The following is a 15,658-nucleotide window of genomic DNA, read 5'->3' as shown; positions in this document are numbered from 1 at the left end:
TCATCTGCCCGCGGTCTAGAATGGCGTGGGAGAAGTGGAAAGCACTTTCGGAATTCGGAAATTCAAAAAGCCGAAAGCTTCATCGCGCGAGAACATGATTCCATGATTCAATCCATAACTTTCACAAACGAATCGAACGAATGATGCACAAATGATGCATCCCGGTGCAGTTGCGCATCGTTACGCGATACGGAGAACTCTGCACTGCACACTGACAGCTGTTGACTGTGGTGCCCGGCTCGGTTATTAAAAACGCAATCGCCCCTCTCCGGCTGGTTCTTTTCTTCGTTTTGCTTCGATGCACAATTCCAATTCCGGAGTGAAGCCACCGTGTGCGCATCTCTCATTACGCGTCGGCTCCGCTTCATATCAACGTCATACGGAGTCGAATAAAGGCAACGGTTTCCAATGGTTTGTGCAATGGTCCTTTTTTTCCTTCGCTTCGTGATCCCTACAAGGTGCATGGAATTATGGTGAAGGCGGGAATGATGGGATTTATGGGAAACATCAACGCCTGCCACAGGTACGTGGTGTTCCGTTTATGAGTTTATGTGCAGTTGGTTGGATTTCGTCGTTTGTTTTTTTTTATCGCTTGCCAATAGTCTCAACACAGCACCGACCGAGTATGGAGGATGCACTAGTGAAGTATCGAGTATATGTGGCTTTCTCATTGACTGCACAGCATCAATAGACACAGACACACACACACACACACACACACACACACACACACACACACAGACACTCGAGAGTTCGCCGATCGGCGATTGATTTCCAACTCGCGCGTACACCGCGATGATCCCACGGTGATGAGTACCACCGGGATTGATGCAGCGCAATCGGGCGAATTATATGAAAATGTATCGTTTCCCGGTTTTTCGCGAGAATGCGATGCGGCCATTGAAAAACCATGTTTGATTGATTTCACCCATAACACGATCTTTTCATGAATGTTTGACCAGATGGAAAAAGGGGTGGTGTAGCCCGTGTTCCCCCGGGGGGTGCTTTTGAATAGGTGAGTGCCTTTTGACCTGTGCCGGTAAGGCTCGTACGGTCTCTGCACAGACCGTTTGAGTTTGCATAGCATAGGACGATAGGAGAACGAATGATTTCCGCTCTGACCTGATGGAATGGGGCTCAGGTTGGACCGGGAATGTTGGAAACAGAATTTGGAAGTATCACGATTTGATCGCATTTGATGCATTCAGGGGAAACCGCGGCAAATGAAGTGTTCTTATCCGCCGAAAAGTTGGTGCTTCAAGATTGTGTGCATCCATTGCATTCCATTGCGGCCGCAATCGTTATCGGTATCGGGATTGTCTGAAGCATGCAACCAACGGAGAGCAAGAGCACTTATTCCTTGGTGCACCCAGACCCTTGATAGGTAGATAGGAATTTTGCAGCTCAACCTCAACTCATCGATACTTTGATTCGTTGATTATGCGGCGCACTCGACAATCGGGATGCATTCGCAATGTATTCCCGTAGCATTCCATTACCCGAAAATGATGTGGAAATGATTTATGTTTTATGCAACACTATTCTGCGATCGAACCGGTTTGCTGTTCACAGTGTTGATGTAACCGCAGCACAGAGGAGGAACTGTAAAGGGGTTTTCCACTAGGATTTGTCACGGTGAACTCGAAACGGGGGGTGTCAAGCGGACAAGCACAACCCGCAGACGGCAGACTCGACGGCGATGGCGACGGATATTCCGAATTTAAATTCAATTGTAAGCACGTCAGCTTACACGCACGAGTGCGCAGCGCACGTCCGGCCACCGTCGTTGTGAACACGATGTTGGTATGTGGAATCCTTCTAACGCCCCTCCCTTCCCATTCTTCTTTCCCATCACCATCCCTTACCTTGATAAATAGCAGCAACCGGTTGCGTCTGATAGACGGGAGCTGGCTCTTGAGACATTGGTGGCTCTTTGCGCAGTGTCGTGACCAGTGTCGGCGGTAGCTGCTGCTGCTGCTGCTGATGGTACTGTGGTTGTATCGGTTGGTACGATGGTGCTGTCGCAGCTGTTGCCGGTTGCTGTGCCGTCAGTGGTTGAAACGCTTGCGTTGCTTGCGGTTGGTAAGTGTACGGCTGCTGCTGCTGTTGCTGAGGCGAATTAGGATATTGTGCTGCTAGTGGTTGATGTTGTTGATCTTCGGGCTGGTAGTGGTGGGAAGAAGAAGAAGAAGAGAAGCGAGAAATCGGAGAAGAAACATTAGATGATTTGTGGCAAAACGCTTCAACGCGGTGACGCTGTGAGCGCCGTTGTCGTAGGTTGTTCTTGCTGTGCTCGTTGTGAAATTGTGGCATCGCAAAAGGGGAAAGCACGGGTTTAATTAATTTAGTTCACCGAAAACCGGGGGCGAAGGTTGGCTACAGTGTTGCCACACAGTGTAACAATGACCCCGTGTAGGGGAGCGAGTATGTTTGTTGCGATGTTGCTGTTTGTTCTCTTCTATGTTACGATGCCAAGAAGCATTGGCATAAGGCTTCGTGTTTCTCCGGGCCCGGGTTTTACCTTGGTAACCTGCGGTGCTCGCGCGCGGCTTCAAAGCAACACACCGCCTACTCCGTCGGTATCAAAGATGAAAGAGCAAAGACCTTCCCTACACGTCACCTGTTGCGATGTAGCGCGTTTTGGTGGGAGCATACAAATTGGCACAACGGATACGACGACGCTTAAGGCTTACGGGGAGGAATGATTTGTGCATTTGCCAATGGGCCACGGTCGGCTTACGACGAGAGCGCTAAAAGCTAAGCCGTGGCGCCCAATCATGCGTAACATAAAACATGAGCTGCGTCAAAAATCAACCCCTCTTCCGGCCCAATCCAAACGCCAAAAAGAAACCCCCACTCTTGGCGTAGGGCTTGCAGATTGGTATCACGATAATGGCACCGGCGACCAGCCGGTGCTAGGGAGCAGAGGCAGACCACTTTCTGTGCTGAAGTCCGTGGAGCGGAAGCGGTTACATGAGAGGATGAGAGGTGCTCTAACCCACCTCATCCTGGGGTGTACACCTTGGTGTGTACGCAATTTCGTTTTCCCCTTTTTCGCTTCACTTTTGTTTTTGCTGCTCGAATGACATTGAATGATGAATGGTACTGACGTGCTCTTATGATTATTAATGATTACCGCGCGCACACAGCGCGGTGGTGGTGGCGTATATGGTGTGGTGGTTGTACGACAGCACTACACACCAAGGAGCACACACACACACACAAGGACAGCTTTGAAAACTGACAGGTGGTGGTGCTGGATTGTGTTTGGCGAGAGTTTTTTCTTTCTTCGATCGCAACCCTTACCAACGCAGTTTGAAGGTGTGTTTGAACGATGCCAAAGATTGAGGGTTGAGGAGTCCAGTCCAGTCCAGTAGTCCTTTCTTGCCGCAAAGCGCTAATCATCCCCGTTATGTGCCACAACAGGTGAAACAATGGCTACTTCGTTTTGCGATTTGTTTTGTTTACTAAGGAAAAAAAAAAAAACCAACACTCAACTCCAAAGCAAATCCGTGATTTGCGCCCCGGGGCGGCTATTGAATCATGCGCCATTATGGGGCCGGGTCATCATATGCGGCCGGGGTATGACATTTTTATCTCCCCCGTGTTGCCGGCGACTCGACTGGCCGGGCTTCATGAAAGATGCATGCAAAACTATAAACTACACTGAACGTGTTTGAATAGTTAAATTGTTGCTGCAAGTTTAATGAGATCATGGAGGAGCCATCGCCGGCCATACAGGCTGGCTGCAGTGCCGCAGAGCACGAGTAGTAGCTGACGCTCGTAGCTGGCTGGAAGGTAGCTGGCAGCAGCAGCAGCAGCAGCAGCAGCAGCAGCAACAGTAGCACAGCGAGCAGTAGGCGGAAAGAAAGAAAATCCCACGAAAAAGCCCCAGCAGGCGAAGGTAGCAAGTGTTGCCGGGGCCAACTTCATGTGTGCATTCCGCGCGTCCGTGTGTGTTGTGTTTGCGTAGCAACATCGTCACTGACACAGGGTGACCACAGCCTACTACTGACTCCGATGTCAGTCGCAGGCGATGGCGGAGACAAACTTGAGCATTTCCTCCGCGGGAACGCGGGGCCTACTACGAGTCCCGACAGCAGCAGCAGCAGCAGCAGCAGCAACCTGAGGCCATTTCCCGTTTCCCGCTGATCTGATTGCCAGACCAGCTTCACTTCGGGGTATGTCGATCGGAAACAGCAACGCTGGTGCAGCGCGTCATTAAAGTTTAGCCAAACATTCATCCATCCAACCGGCGGTCCGTCTATCTTCCCCGGTTCAAGTAGGGTGACAAGCAATGCTCTTTTCGCTGCTGCTGCTACTACTCGAAAATACACGACACACACACACACATACTTGTCAGAGAGAGAGACACACAGACATGAAGCGGTCCGGTTGTTTAATTAACAAACTGCCTTCAAGCGAAGGTGCGCCAGGAAAAGGGAGAGAGCGAGCGAGAGAGAGAGAGAGTGAGAGGCCCACAGTAGGTCATCACGGCGCTGGTTTCGTGTCCGGAAGTGGTGCCCGTGACAAGTAACAATGCCACTCAATGCGTTGAACACGCATAGAGGGAACCGAATGCCGCTGGCGAAGGCCCAGTTCTGCACTGGCTGGTGGCGCTTGTCGAGTCTCCTCAGTGCAGTGCTGCACCTTCCCTTTCGAATGTGGCCCTCGTCCTTCCAAAAACGCACGCCATCCCGCGTGAACGTTTATTTGGTCATGTTTGATAAATACTTGACCATGAAGTGAGCAACGTGCGACCGGCCAGCCAGCCGGTCGGCACACTGGGTACCGCGTTTTTCGATTACCGAACAGCCCGGACGGCAACCGACGACGCCGCGTCCAGGAAAGGGGTCCGAGGGTCCCACGTTCCAACCGAGGGGGTTGCTGCTTTGGCGCGACCTGAACCGGATTAGGTCGGTGTCCCGGTGTGAATGAACAAACCGCCGGGACCGAGTGTTTGTAGAGAGTCCGTCTCTCTCTCTCTCTTGCGCTGTATCTGGGACCACCGCGACCGCGTTACTTGTTTCGTTTCGGGAGCTCGTTATCGGAGCAAACATAAGCAGCTCCAGCAGTCTGGCCAGCCGCCGACGTGGAATTGAGCAACCGATAAAAACATCCCTGTACCCTTCGCTCCTCCCGGGCACTGGTGTGTTGTACCGGACTTCCGGTACCCGTGGCACCGCACACAAAAAGGTCACTGTGCATTTGTTCCGCATCGCACGGAACCGGAAACCGAATGCTCGTGGTTGTTCCCACGCAAACACATTCGTGCACAGATGATGACGTGACACACACACACACACACACACACACACGCATATGCTGCGTTCTATGCGACCGACCGACCGACGGACCGACAAAATATGCAACCACCCACTGATGACAGGCCCATGTCCATGCGTGTGTGCGAGGACAGGCGGGGTTCTAGTGTTTACCTCGATAATGTTTTCATTCGCAACATGTGAGTGTGTGTGTGTGAGTGCGTGTAGCGCTTATCAGCGCGACACAAAACCCTTTTGGCCTCGGGTTTGTCCTCATTGCCCGGTCCGGCCCGATAGGCGCTGTAGAGGGACGCGCGTTTGTTTGTGGTTGCATTCCCCAGGGGGGGTCCGTTCAAGAAGGACGACGGATACGCTCAGACGGACTGGTGAACAAAGTAGCCTGGCAGTAGAGTGTTGCTGTTGCTGCTGTAGCCCTCTACTTGCACTGGGACCTGTGTCTGGCATCACCAGCAGCAGCAGCAGCAAGGTACGTAGGCGTTTAGTATCACTTTGTTATGCTTTTTCGCGATTGTGTCTAGTAGTACACCGGCAACCGTGACACCGGTGCCGTTGCTCGACGAGGTGCGAAGAGAAGCTAGCTTATCTCAAACTGGTAAATGGCAAAAGATCAAAGGGTGCTCCTGGTGTTTCTGTTGTTGATCGAGGCCATGGTTGTTTGATGGTCTGCTTCATATTGAAGTGAAGTAAAGGTAATTCAGGTTAAATCAAATTTAAGTTTCGAAGAATGCGGTTGAACAATTTCGAACAGGACAGCCAGGGTCACTTAGTGCGGTCAGTGCATTACTAAGCGTGCACCGGATTATGGTTTGAGTAAACACGTTTATAAATAGAACGTTTAAGAAATCGAGACAGGAAAACAACATTTAAACATCAAAAAGATGATAAAGAATATCATATAGAAAAATATTTATAAATTTGCTAGGGAAAGTAGATCAAAGAATACAATTTAACATCTGAAATCTGGGAAAGAACGCAATTTAACATCTAATATAGTCGCTAAGTTGATTTGCGAAGAGGTTTAAATTGTAAGTTTTAATAAATTGAGAAACGAAATCTACATTTAAACTTAAAAATGGTGAAAAAAGGGAGAGAATCATATAAGAAAATATGTGCAGGACACCATCTAGGCAGGACATAGGTCAAATGTTGAAAAACTTCGTCATTTTTCAGCCGATTTGGAGCAATTGGCCAGAGTATAAAACGTCAGTCTATGCTGTTTTATGTCATTTTATAGCTTCACGCCCAACAAGCGGGCTGAAATTGTATTGCAGTTTAATGAAAAAAATCCTTCATCAATGAAAACTTTGCGCGCGTATATGTTGCCCGTTCGTTCGTGGATAATGACGGCGCTTGACTTATTTTCTGTGGGGTTTATTTGAAGAGTACTGTGTATGCGAGCAAATAAAATACTATTGAAGAACTCAAAGCTAATATCAAAGCGAATAGTTGCTGTTATTACTACCGAAATATTGTCAATTACCATGCAAAATACCCCAAAAAAGACCGTTTTTTTCCTGATGAATGTTATATTCTTAAGAAATTCTCACTAAATGGCATTACATAACCGAAATAAATCTGGGCCATTTTCCAAAACCGACTGAAAAATGGTGGAGTTCTTCAACATTTAAATAGATCTTGTCTAGATGGCGCACACTGTATATATTTTGGGCGAAATTAGATTAAAGAATGCAGTTTAAAATCGTCTAGAATCTCTTCATAATCAGTTTAACATCTTCACAATCTGGAAAAGAATGTAATTTAACACTTAAGAAAGTTGATCAGCTGAATTATCAATAAAGAGATACTTTGAAGAGAACAATTGATTGAATGAAATATGTAATTGCTTCGAAATGAATAACAATCTATCTAGAGAAGATTCACCAGACCAACGAGATGGCTAAAAAACCAGCTAATGGGAGATGGAGAGGAAAGTAAATAAAAAAAAAAGAAGAAACACACGAACACACAGAAAGAGAGCACGCACACGCACACAAACACAGTAAAGAGAGAAACAAAGAAGAAAACAAAAAAAAACGAGAGAAAAACAGGACAGAAACAGTACAGTACAGCAGTACAGATGACCCACCGGATTGTTGCTTTTGTGCGCTAGAACGAACGGTTTTTTTTTTGGTTTTTTTGCGAGGACAAGGAGCAGGAGGTAGCGATCAGCACGCGCGCGCCCTTAGCCCGTGCTTCAGTGGTTATGTACCTTTCTCGCTCCGTACCAGGGGGCCCCTCCAGTACCACCGTGAGCGAAGGCCGGCTGTACCGGCTGGGCAACGAGTGGTGGCGGTACAAACACCTGGTAACCCGGACGATGCGGCTGTTGCTGCTGCTGATACTGCTGCGGCGGCGGCTGCTGATAGAACGGTGCGGATGGGGATGAAGGTGATGGCGAGGAGAGTTGCTGGGGTGATGGCCGGTAGCTCGGTACCGGTGAGGCCACGTGAGCCCAACCGCGTGGGCTAGCGTTCAGTGTGGCGCCCGGCGAACGCGGCGAGCTCACCGGAATCCCGGGAGATCTCGGTGACGGACGCTGCTGTTGTTGGGGATAGTGGGGCGATTGGTTTGGCACAATCGCACGACCCCCACGGTTAACCGGGGCTGGCTGCTGCTGCGGATACGCCGGATACTTGGGCTGGTTCACGGGTGACTTGGTTGGCGTGGCCAACGGAGAGTGAATCGAGGTGGCCTGTTTGGTTGTGGTTTTTGGCAGGCATCGGTGATCGGCAGAAGTCATGCAGACATGGGCGATCGGCATCGAAACAATAATGACAAAGGTTATGGAATGGAGTAATTCGTCAATCGTGCAGCGAGCAAATCAATACACCAACACCAGCGGCAAATCATACGCAGTACGGGCAGCATCCAGAATGCGATGGTTGTTGGTGGTGGTGGTAGGTGATGGTGGCGATGGGATGGTATAACGGAATGGAAAAAAACGTTGCAGTTGGCAACATGAAGTTCAATATGTACAGTACAGGTTTCGAATGGAGGTTTTTTTTCAACGACCCGATGGTAGCCGAAGGTTTTTTCATCGCGAAGTGAGAAAGGAAGGGAAGAAAAAGAAAAAGAGAAATGAAACAATATAGTGAAATTGATGAGTTGAATGAACAATATTTGGGCTTAACGACGAAACGGTTCTACAATACATATATAGAGTTGGCTTGCAAATGGGTTGTGTTAGCTAAGAAGTTGAAGCCTAATGCGTTGCGACATCGATTACATCGAGAACTAGTTGTTCAAAGCACCATTTGAGAGCAATAATAAGAATTTCAGAATAATCAGAAAATCTGAAATACACGAAAAGAAGACACTAGACACGGAAAGCAAATGGGTAGAATAGATGTATGCAACCGTTTGTAATGATTTTGATTATACTTCAACTATTTATTTTAAGAGAATGACTAAATGTGTCTCATTCAAAGTAATTCCTATTTCAAAAGACAATATTCTGCTATGATTGCTATGATGATCGTTCCTAGAGTCCTAAGATAAAGCCGAATCTATTTTCGGAAAAGACTTATGCATGACTATTTGTGATCAGCATTTGTCCATTGTTTCGCTTAAAAATATTGAATTGTTTAACTTCTATTCGTATTGGCGACGATTTATTGTTTTGTAAATTCAACATCACCAAAGGATCGCTATTAATTAACTTTGATTTCAATTCCATTTCTTGGCATATCTAGTCATTTTCGATAGTCCCAATTTTAATCGAATTCATTTTTATACCAAGTCTACCATAGTATTATTTGATTAAAATAGTACTTCCCCCAAATATAATTTACCTGGAAGGTGTTTGGTAGACAGGCACTTAATTTTGTTTAATAAATAGTTATTGTAATCCTCATAACTAGAGCTTTCAATTCCGCATCGTGACACAGGCGTACGATACTTATTATTTTAACGATGTCGTCAACCATAAAGCCAAACGCTTATACACGACACATTTCCCAGAACACCGCAACCATCTCTCGGGGTGGTTTTATTCCCTCATTAACAGTACGCTCGGTCCGCCTTTTGCTGATAATTGGCTACGTTGAGTATACTTTGTGGAGTAAAAGAAAAAAAAAGCAGAAATGCTTTCTGCAATCCTCGCATCCGACAATACAGATCCACCGAACCTACACCATAATGGGTATCTGTCCGAGTTTCTCAGAAAATCATCATTCCCACAACTCACTCCACGTACTCGCACACCACCACGGAGCGGCGACGATGATGTGTGTTGGGCGGGGAAAACAAAACGATGCGACGCATAAGTTAACATGCCGATCGACATTCGCTTCTTTGTTCTCCCGTTTCATCGTCCCCCCCCGGGGGTGGTGGAAATGGTGGCCCGACTGGCAGCGGCAGCACATAAGACGAGCAAGAGCGTCTATTGACGACGAGAAAGAGCGTCCCTTAGGTAATGCCCCATGCTCGGAAGGAAGCATTCCAACTATACTGCATCGTACCGGTAAGCGATTGTTACGACATTGTTACGACGATTAAAGGGACAAGGATTGTGAACATTGACTGACACTGACAAGAGACTGCACTGTTGCCGCAGAAACGAAGGTTTCGCTTTCGATGCAGCGTAACTAATTAAAAAAAAAAAAATAATGCGATTGGAAAGCGATCGTCAGTTGAACAGCGAATGCGAATCCATTCAATTTCCATTTAACACGTGGCAGCAGTTATGTCCAAAGGCACTCCACAAAACCACACACACAGACACACACACACACACACACACACATCACAGCGCCCACACAACATATTAATAATCTCTTGCGCTTGACATGACATGTCGGTGGTGGTTTCGAAGCGACACATAGATAAACACGCAAATAATTGCTTCATTTGCGAATAAAAGAAGGAAAAGTGTCACGTCGCAGCCCCCTACCATGGCGCACACCGAACGGCAGAATCTGTCAAAACCCGGTAACGCCACCACCATCTGGATCTGGCCCAGCCTCAATGAGGGCTCAAAGGGCGGCACAGCACATACAAACATGGCCCCGGAAAAGGGCAAGGCACAAAACAGAAACAGAAACTGTAAAAAAAAACAACGCACCCTGGGAAGCATAAAATCTACATGAGCAACATGAGCAGCAATGGTGTGGTCCAGGTCCAGGTCCACCACCACCACCACCACCGGGGACCGAGGGCCAAAAAAGGGGGAAGAAGAAAGCAATGATAAAAATCTGTTCAACAGCGCGTCTCAAATTTACAACCGTTGCTACAAAAATGTTGCCCAACTGTTATGATAAATGGCTATTGTCTCACACTGAGGTTTGCCCGCATGCCCGTTTTTGCCCACGTTTTCTGTCGCTTCTGTCTCTCTCTCGGTCGGTCGGTTTCGGTTTCTTGTAAGCCTGGCTTGGTTCCGGCTGCTGCTGGTGCTGCTGGAGTGGGGTCGTCGCGTGGTCGCCTCGCTTTTCGCCTCGACTCTTCCGTATCCTTTCCAAGGGGTTCGGCTTTCGGTTTTCGCAAGCAGCTCGCCGCCACCGTCAGCAGCCGGCAAGCATGTGCCGTGATTCTTCTTTCGTCCGTCACAGAGAGAGAGAGAGAGAGAGAGAGACCGAGAGAGGCAGGGAGGGGCACGCCGTCAGAGGGTTTCTGCGAGAGGGCATAAATGTCATAAAAAGAGTGGATGAATGGCAGACAGGCGGGGTGTGCTGGCGTGAATCGGGGTCGCATTCATGCTCACACCATCCTCCCACCACCACCACCACCGAAAAGGGGAGGAGGAGGGGGTGGTGGAAAAAGTTTTTCTCGGGTTGGTGTAAAATTTCGAAGCTTCAAATAAAAGCGCATCACCGGTTGGGTGTCGGTTTCTTTTTCCCTTTTTTTTTCTTTTTATTTTTTCCGTGCGGCTGGTGGTGAGGGGCGGGTGGATTTCGCACACCACCACCACCTACACCTACACGGTGGCCCGAGCGTCCAGTTGAGGTTTCCATCGATCATCATGGTGGCCCTCTCCGGAGTGTCGGTCATGGAGTGATTCCTTTGCTGTCCCTGGCCCGGTTCTCTTTCGAATTCGGCGTCGGCTTCGAGCGCCGGCCGGCCAGAAAGGTTGAATGTTTCAGGTTTCGTATTTATTTTTTGATGTCCCCGGCCACCCTGATGTGTTGGTGGATGATATGGTTTTTTATTACCTCGTGACTGCTGCTGCTGCTGCTGTTGGTCGCCGAGATCATGTGAGGGAAAAGAAATTCATTTTTCACGACCAACAACCGATGGTCGATCATGGAAGGTCGGGGAGGGGGATCGAGAGGTGGTGGTATTGTAAAACCTATCTCGGAACAACTCGGTCAGCATGGGCGCATGGTTTGGCACATTGGCAGGCATAGTTGGACGTCGTTCCGTTACTAAGCAATTGGCAGCGACCAATGGACTCTGCCAGTTGTGATTCGGAGTGTTTCATTCCGTTTGAGATGTGGTCACTTGATTCTATGACAGTTCAACATGCAACATGTTTTTAATATGTGAGGCAAAACTCTTAATTATGGAGAGTCATTCAATCTAGCATGACCAACATCCACAGTGTTTACATCAATATGTAACATATTTTCATATCATTTTAATTTAAAATTACATCCAACCAGGTGTTCGAATCATAATAAAACTCTTTTGAAATGAAAAACTATGTGAGTGATATTGAATTTCGCATTTTACTGGTTGACAACACAACGTATTGCGAGATAGGGCTGGCTAGTTCGGAGAATAGCATATTTATATTTTATTTAAAAAAATCTCAAACCAAACTTTGCATACGATATTCGATTTGCATTTCAATAGAACAATGCATGAACATAAATGTACACTCCTCAGACGTTATAAACAAAATTCACTATGTCTTTAATAGATAGATAGAAGTATAAAAATGGAATGATAGAAAAAATATTTGAGAGGTCTCATGGAGAATTAGAAAAGAAATAAAGTAAATTTTAACAGAAACGTTGTTGGTTTACTCATATTTTTTAGAATTAAATCATAATCTCTATATTTTTGGAGGCTTTTACACCTTGTCGTGATATCCCAGACCCTGTTTTAGCATATTCTGCATGACATAGTGCTAGTATCGAACGTTGTGATCTTTCGTCCTATTCCAAGGAGGAAGCTACATGATTTCTTTTCAAACTCGTACAGTCTTCTCAGTGTTTTAAGGATAACAATTCAAAAAGATGTTAATCTTTTATCTTTGCTTAAAAAATCTTTAGTTGTATCTAAAACACCGGAACTTGAATGAAAATGATCGATCGAATGTGTATCGTGTACTGTATGGTGCCAAATGGGGTTTGAGCATACATTGGATATGATGTAAATTATGCTCGCACGCGACGTTCACCGATGGTTCACACGGGTACAAATTGTATGTGTGTGTGTGCGAACTGGAATTGAGCGGCTGGAGCGACTTAGGCTGCCAAACAACAAGTGAGGTAATTAATATCTCCGATTCCGAAAAACTCACGAGCTCTCGTCTGGTCTGGAGGTACGGTAGGGGTCCAGCGGAAACTGGTATATTTACGCGCACACACTCGGGCACGGAGCAGCAACTTTTTGGGGTTCGCTAAGAATCGGTTGTTGATTTTTTCCCCCCGCGGACGAGCGAGTGGTGCGAAAACGCTTCACGCCATCGCGAAACACGCCAAACACGGTGGTGTGTGGTGGCGAAAGGGAAGCCAGCCGTGCCTCGAAACCGTTTCGTTTTGTTCCGTTTCGGTTGCTTCATTCGTTCGTCTGCTGGCGTTATTGCAACGCGGCAAAAGCCCCGAAACTAATGGAACAACATTCTGACGTGAAAGTTTGTCCTGCTACAGCAGCAGACTTGCGAGAGTAGCAGAGAGTCGGTGCCAGGAGTGGTGAGGTGGCAGAGAAATTATCCAAATTTTCCCAGGATCCGTGGTCTCGGGGATTCCTTTTTTGCTACCACGAGGTAGCGTGGTGCGTGTTGTCTGTGCGCGCGCGCGTGTGTATGTGTGTCTTAAATGAGGGAGAAAATGTTGCTAGAACATTAAACAATTTCCTTGTTGGTTCGGCATTTTTTGTATGTGGCACACGTGTGAGGAAGAGAGATAGCGATAGAAAGAGAGACTTTTCCCGCTCTTTCTCAGCTCTCATTTGTTCATTGTTGGAGCTGTTGCTGCTGCTGCTGCTGCTGCCACGCTATAATTATCAGGCAACCAGGCAGCCAGCCAGCGGGTTCGGTTTCGGTTTTGTACCGGAACGTTGCTTAATTGAACCATTTTGTGCCCTAAAACCGTAACCGGTTGCTTTGATAGTTGCAGGCGCTGCTGCTCTGGTTGAAGCTGCCTTTCGGTTGCTTAGATGATGCTTAGGTGGTGGCCACCATTCCGAGGTGGATGCACATTTTGATGAAAATGAAAAACATTCTAGCCCCTTCGGGATGGCGAGACCAAGGGTGGGGGTCGACCACACGGGGGGCATTGTTCCGGATCATCCCAACGGAACCTTTGGCATTACTCTCTGGCATTGCTCTCCCTCCGTTCTCGAGTTAATCGTCCGTCGATGACCTCATCGCGCTTTTCTCATCTTCGCGTGGCCTGTTGACCGTGACCGTGCCGATGTTTTGACGGTGTATGTGCGCGTGTGTGTGTGTGTACACCGCGAGCTAATACCAAAGGTACTTATGCGCATCGTCAAGCTTTCAACGAAGCTTCACGGCACCTTCGGTACGATCCTGCACCACCACCACCAGCTGGCTGGCTGGCTACCCACCAAGATGGGCGCCGTCTCATAATGAGTGCTTTCGCAAGATGTTTACGCCCGTTTGTGCGGGGGTGCGTTTCGGTTGTGGAGAACATTTGGCTCGCGAATTCGAATAAACATGCCGGGCCCCTTAAGGGCACAAGGAGGAATGAAGCAATAATTGAGGTAATCCGTGCGCCGGAACCGGAGAGAGAAGTTGGCGCGTCGCGAAATAATAAACTTTTGTTGCATTATAATCCCGGAACGAGACCGGTTGTCTGGGTAAATTTTCCAACCGATGCCGGTGATAATGGTGGGTGGGTTCGCATTCGTTTAGTGCTTCAAGATGTGCTTTAGCTTAAGGAGAATTCGCTTGCAGAATCGTTTTAAGAGTTTTGGAATCACACCAAACCTTCTTGGTAGCTGTTGTCGGCTGTTTGTCGGCATCATCATCTTTCTCAAACAAAAACAGAGCGCCAGTTGAGGATAGACAAAAACAACATAAAATATGGCAATGTTTTGCATAAGATGTTACCGAACGGTTCCATTAAATTTTCCAAATGAGCGACGCAGCGATGGCCGTTGTGCACGTGGACTGGAAACTCGCTCTCGGTGGTCGTGATGTTGCATTCCGGCACATTCGAATGCACTCCTGCAGCGGAAGTTGCAACAAACCGGCAAACTTGGTGGTGGTGGTGCGATAAATTTCCGTTGCTTTCACCACCAGCCGCGGCTTTCCTGCTTCCGCGAGACGTACTGTCCCTTGCGTGTGTGTGTGTGCGCGTGTGTGTGCCTAACAAATGCTGCAGATTATTTAGGCAGTTCCAGCACCAGCATCATATCCTTCGCATCAAGTTTGTTCCATTCAAACAAAGCCACGGCTTCCGTCGTCGTCGTCGTCGTCGTCGTCGTTGCGTGGTGTGAAAAATGGTAACGCGTGTGGGTTGAGATCGGTTCTATGTATGTGTGTGTGTGTGTGTGTGTGTGTAGCCGGAAGGAAGGACAAGCGGAGCAACGGAAATGGGGCCACGGTATGGGTTCATGGTGACGGAAAAGCGAATAAAAATGACCGAAAAACCCACGTTTCACGCAACCTCTGCGCCCTGATGGGTGGTGATGTTGGTGGGTGGGTTGGTGGCTTGGTGGGTGGGTGGTGAGTTGATTTTTATTACAGTTGTGTTGCATGTGTTTCCGGGTGCGGCTTTCCCTATGTAGCAATGGGTCGTATTGTAGTCCGGGCTGTCGGGATCATAAAGACACACCCTTCCCTTACACCCCTGCACTGGCACGCTGGTCCATTGGTTGGTTTTTCATCCCTTCTTTTCCGTTTTAGAGCATTTCAGATTTCATGCGCCGCCCGTTTTGCACGGAGGTTAGAGAAAGGTAAAACTAAAAGTCATTCAACCGACAATCCGTTGACCTTCCCGGGGATGCCGTAGCCGTGGCCGGAGTCGGTTGCGAATTGGTGGTGCCTGTGCCCAGCTAGCTAGTTCGCTTGGCCAGGGGGTTTGGTTTGTGTGTGTTTTTTTTTTCTCCATACTTCCGTCCCAATGACCACAGAATGGTCATGGGATTGACCATGACCTTGCCAGAAAGGGTTTCGAAGTCACCAAGCAGAGGCATAGTGAAAGGGCAAGCGTGCCATCGGTCACAGGACATCGGACTGTGCTTTG

At 47.9% G+C, this 15,658-nt stretch overlaps 1 protein-coding gene across 7 annotated transcripts in view; it reads right to left on the bottom strand.

Moving 5' to 3' along the window:
* The window catches only part of LOC125953286 (uncharacterized), a 118,749-nt gene that overhangs the window by 17,802 nt on the left and 85,289 nt on the right, over window positions 1-15,658 (bottom strand). For 5 of the 7 annotated variants that reach the window (XM_049682748.1, XM_049682746.1, XM_049682749.1 and 2 more), the window contains 2 exons: window positions 7,495-7,977; window positions 1,866-2,163 (listed from right to left, as the gene is read on the bottom strand). In XM_049682748.1, the coding sequence (XP_049538705.1) occupies window positions 1,866-2,163; window positions 7,495-7,977 (781 nt within the window). Of the gene's footprint in view, window positions 1-1,865; window positions 2,164-7,371; window positions 7,978-15,658 lie in introns of those variants that run through there. The other 2 variants (XR_007468950.1, XM_049682751.1) reach the window with 2 other exon arrangements.

This window comes from Anopheles darlingi, chromosome 3 (genome assembly GCF_943734745.1).
Source record: "Anopheles darlingi chromosome 3, idAnoDarlMG_H_01, whole genome shotgun sequence".
NCBI classification, from domain to species: domain Eukaryota; kingdom Metazoa; phylum Arthropoda; class Insecta; order Diptera; family Culicidae; genus Anopheles; species Anopheles darlingi.
This window is presented reverse-complemented; position numbering and strand designations above follow the sequence as displayed.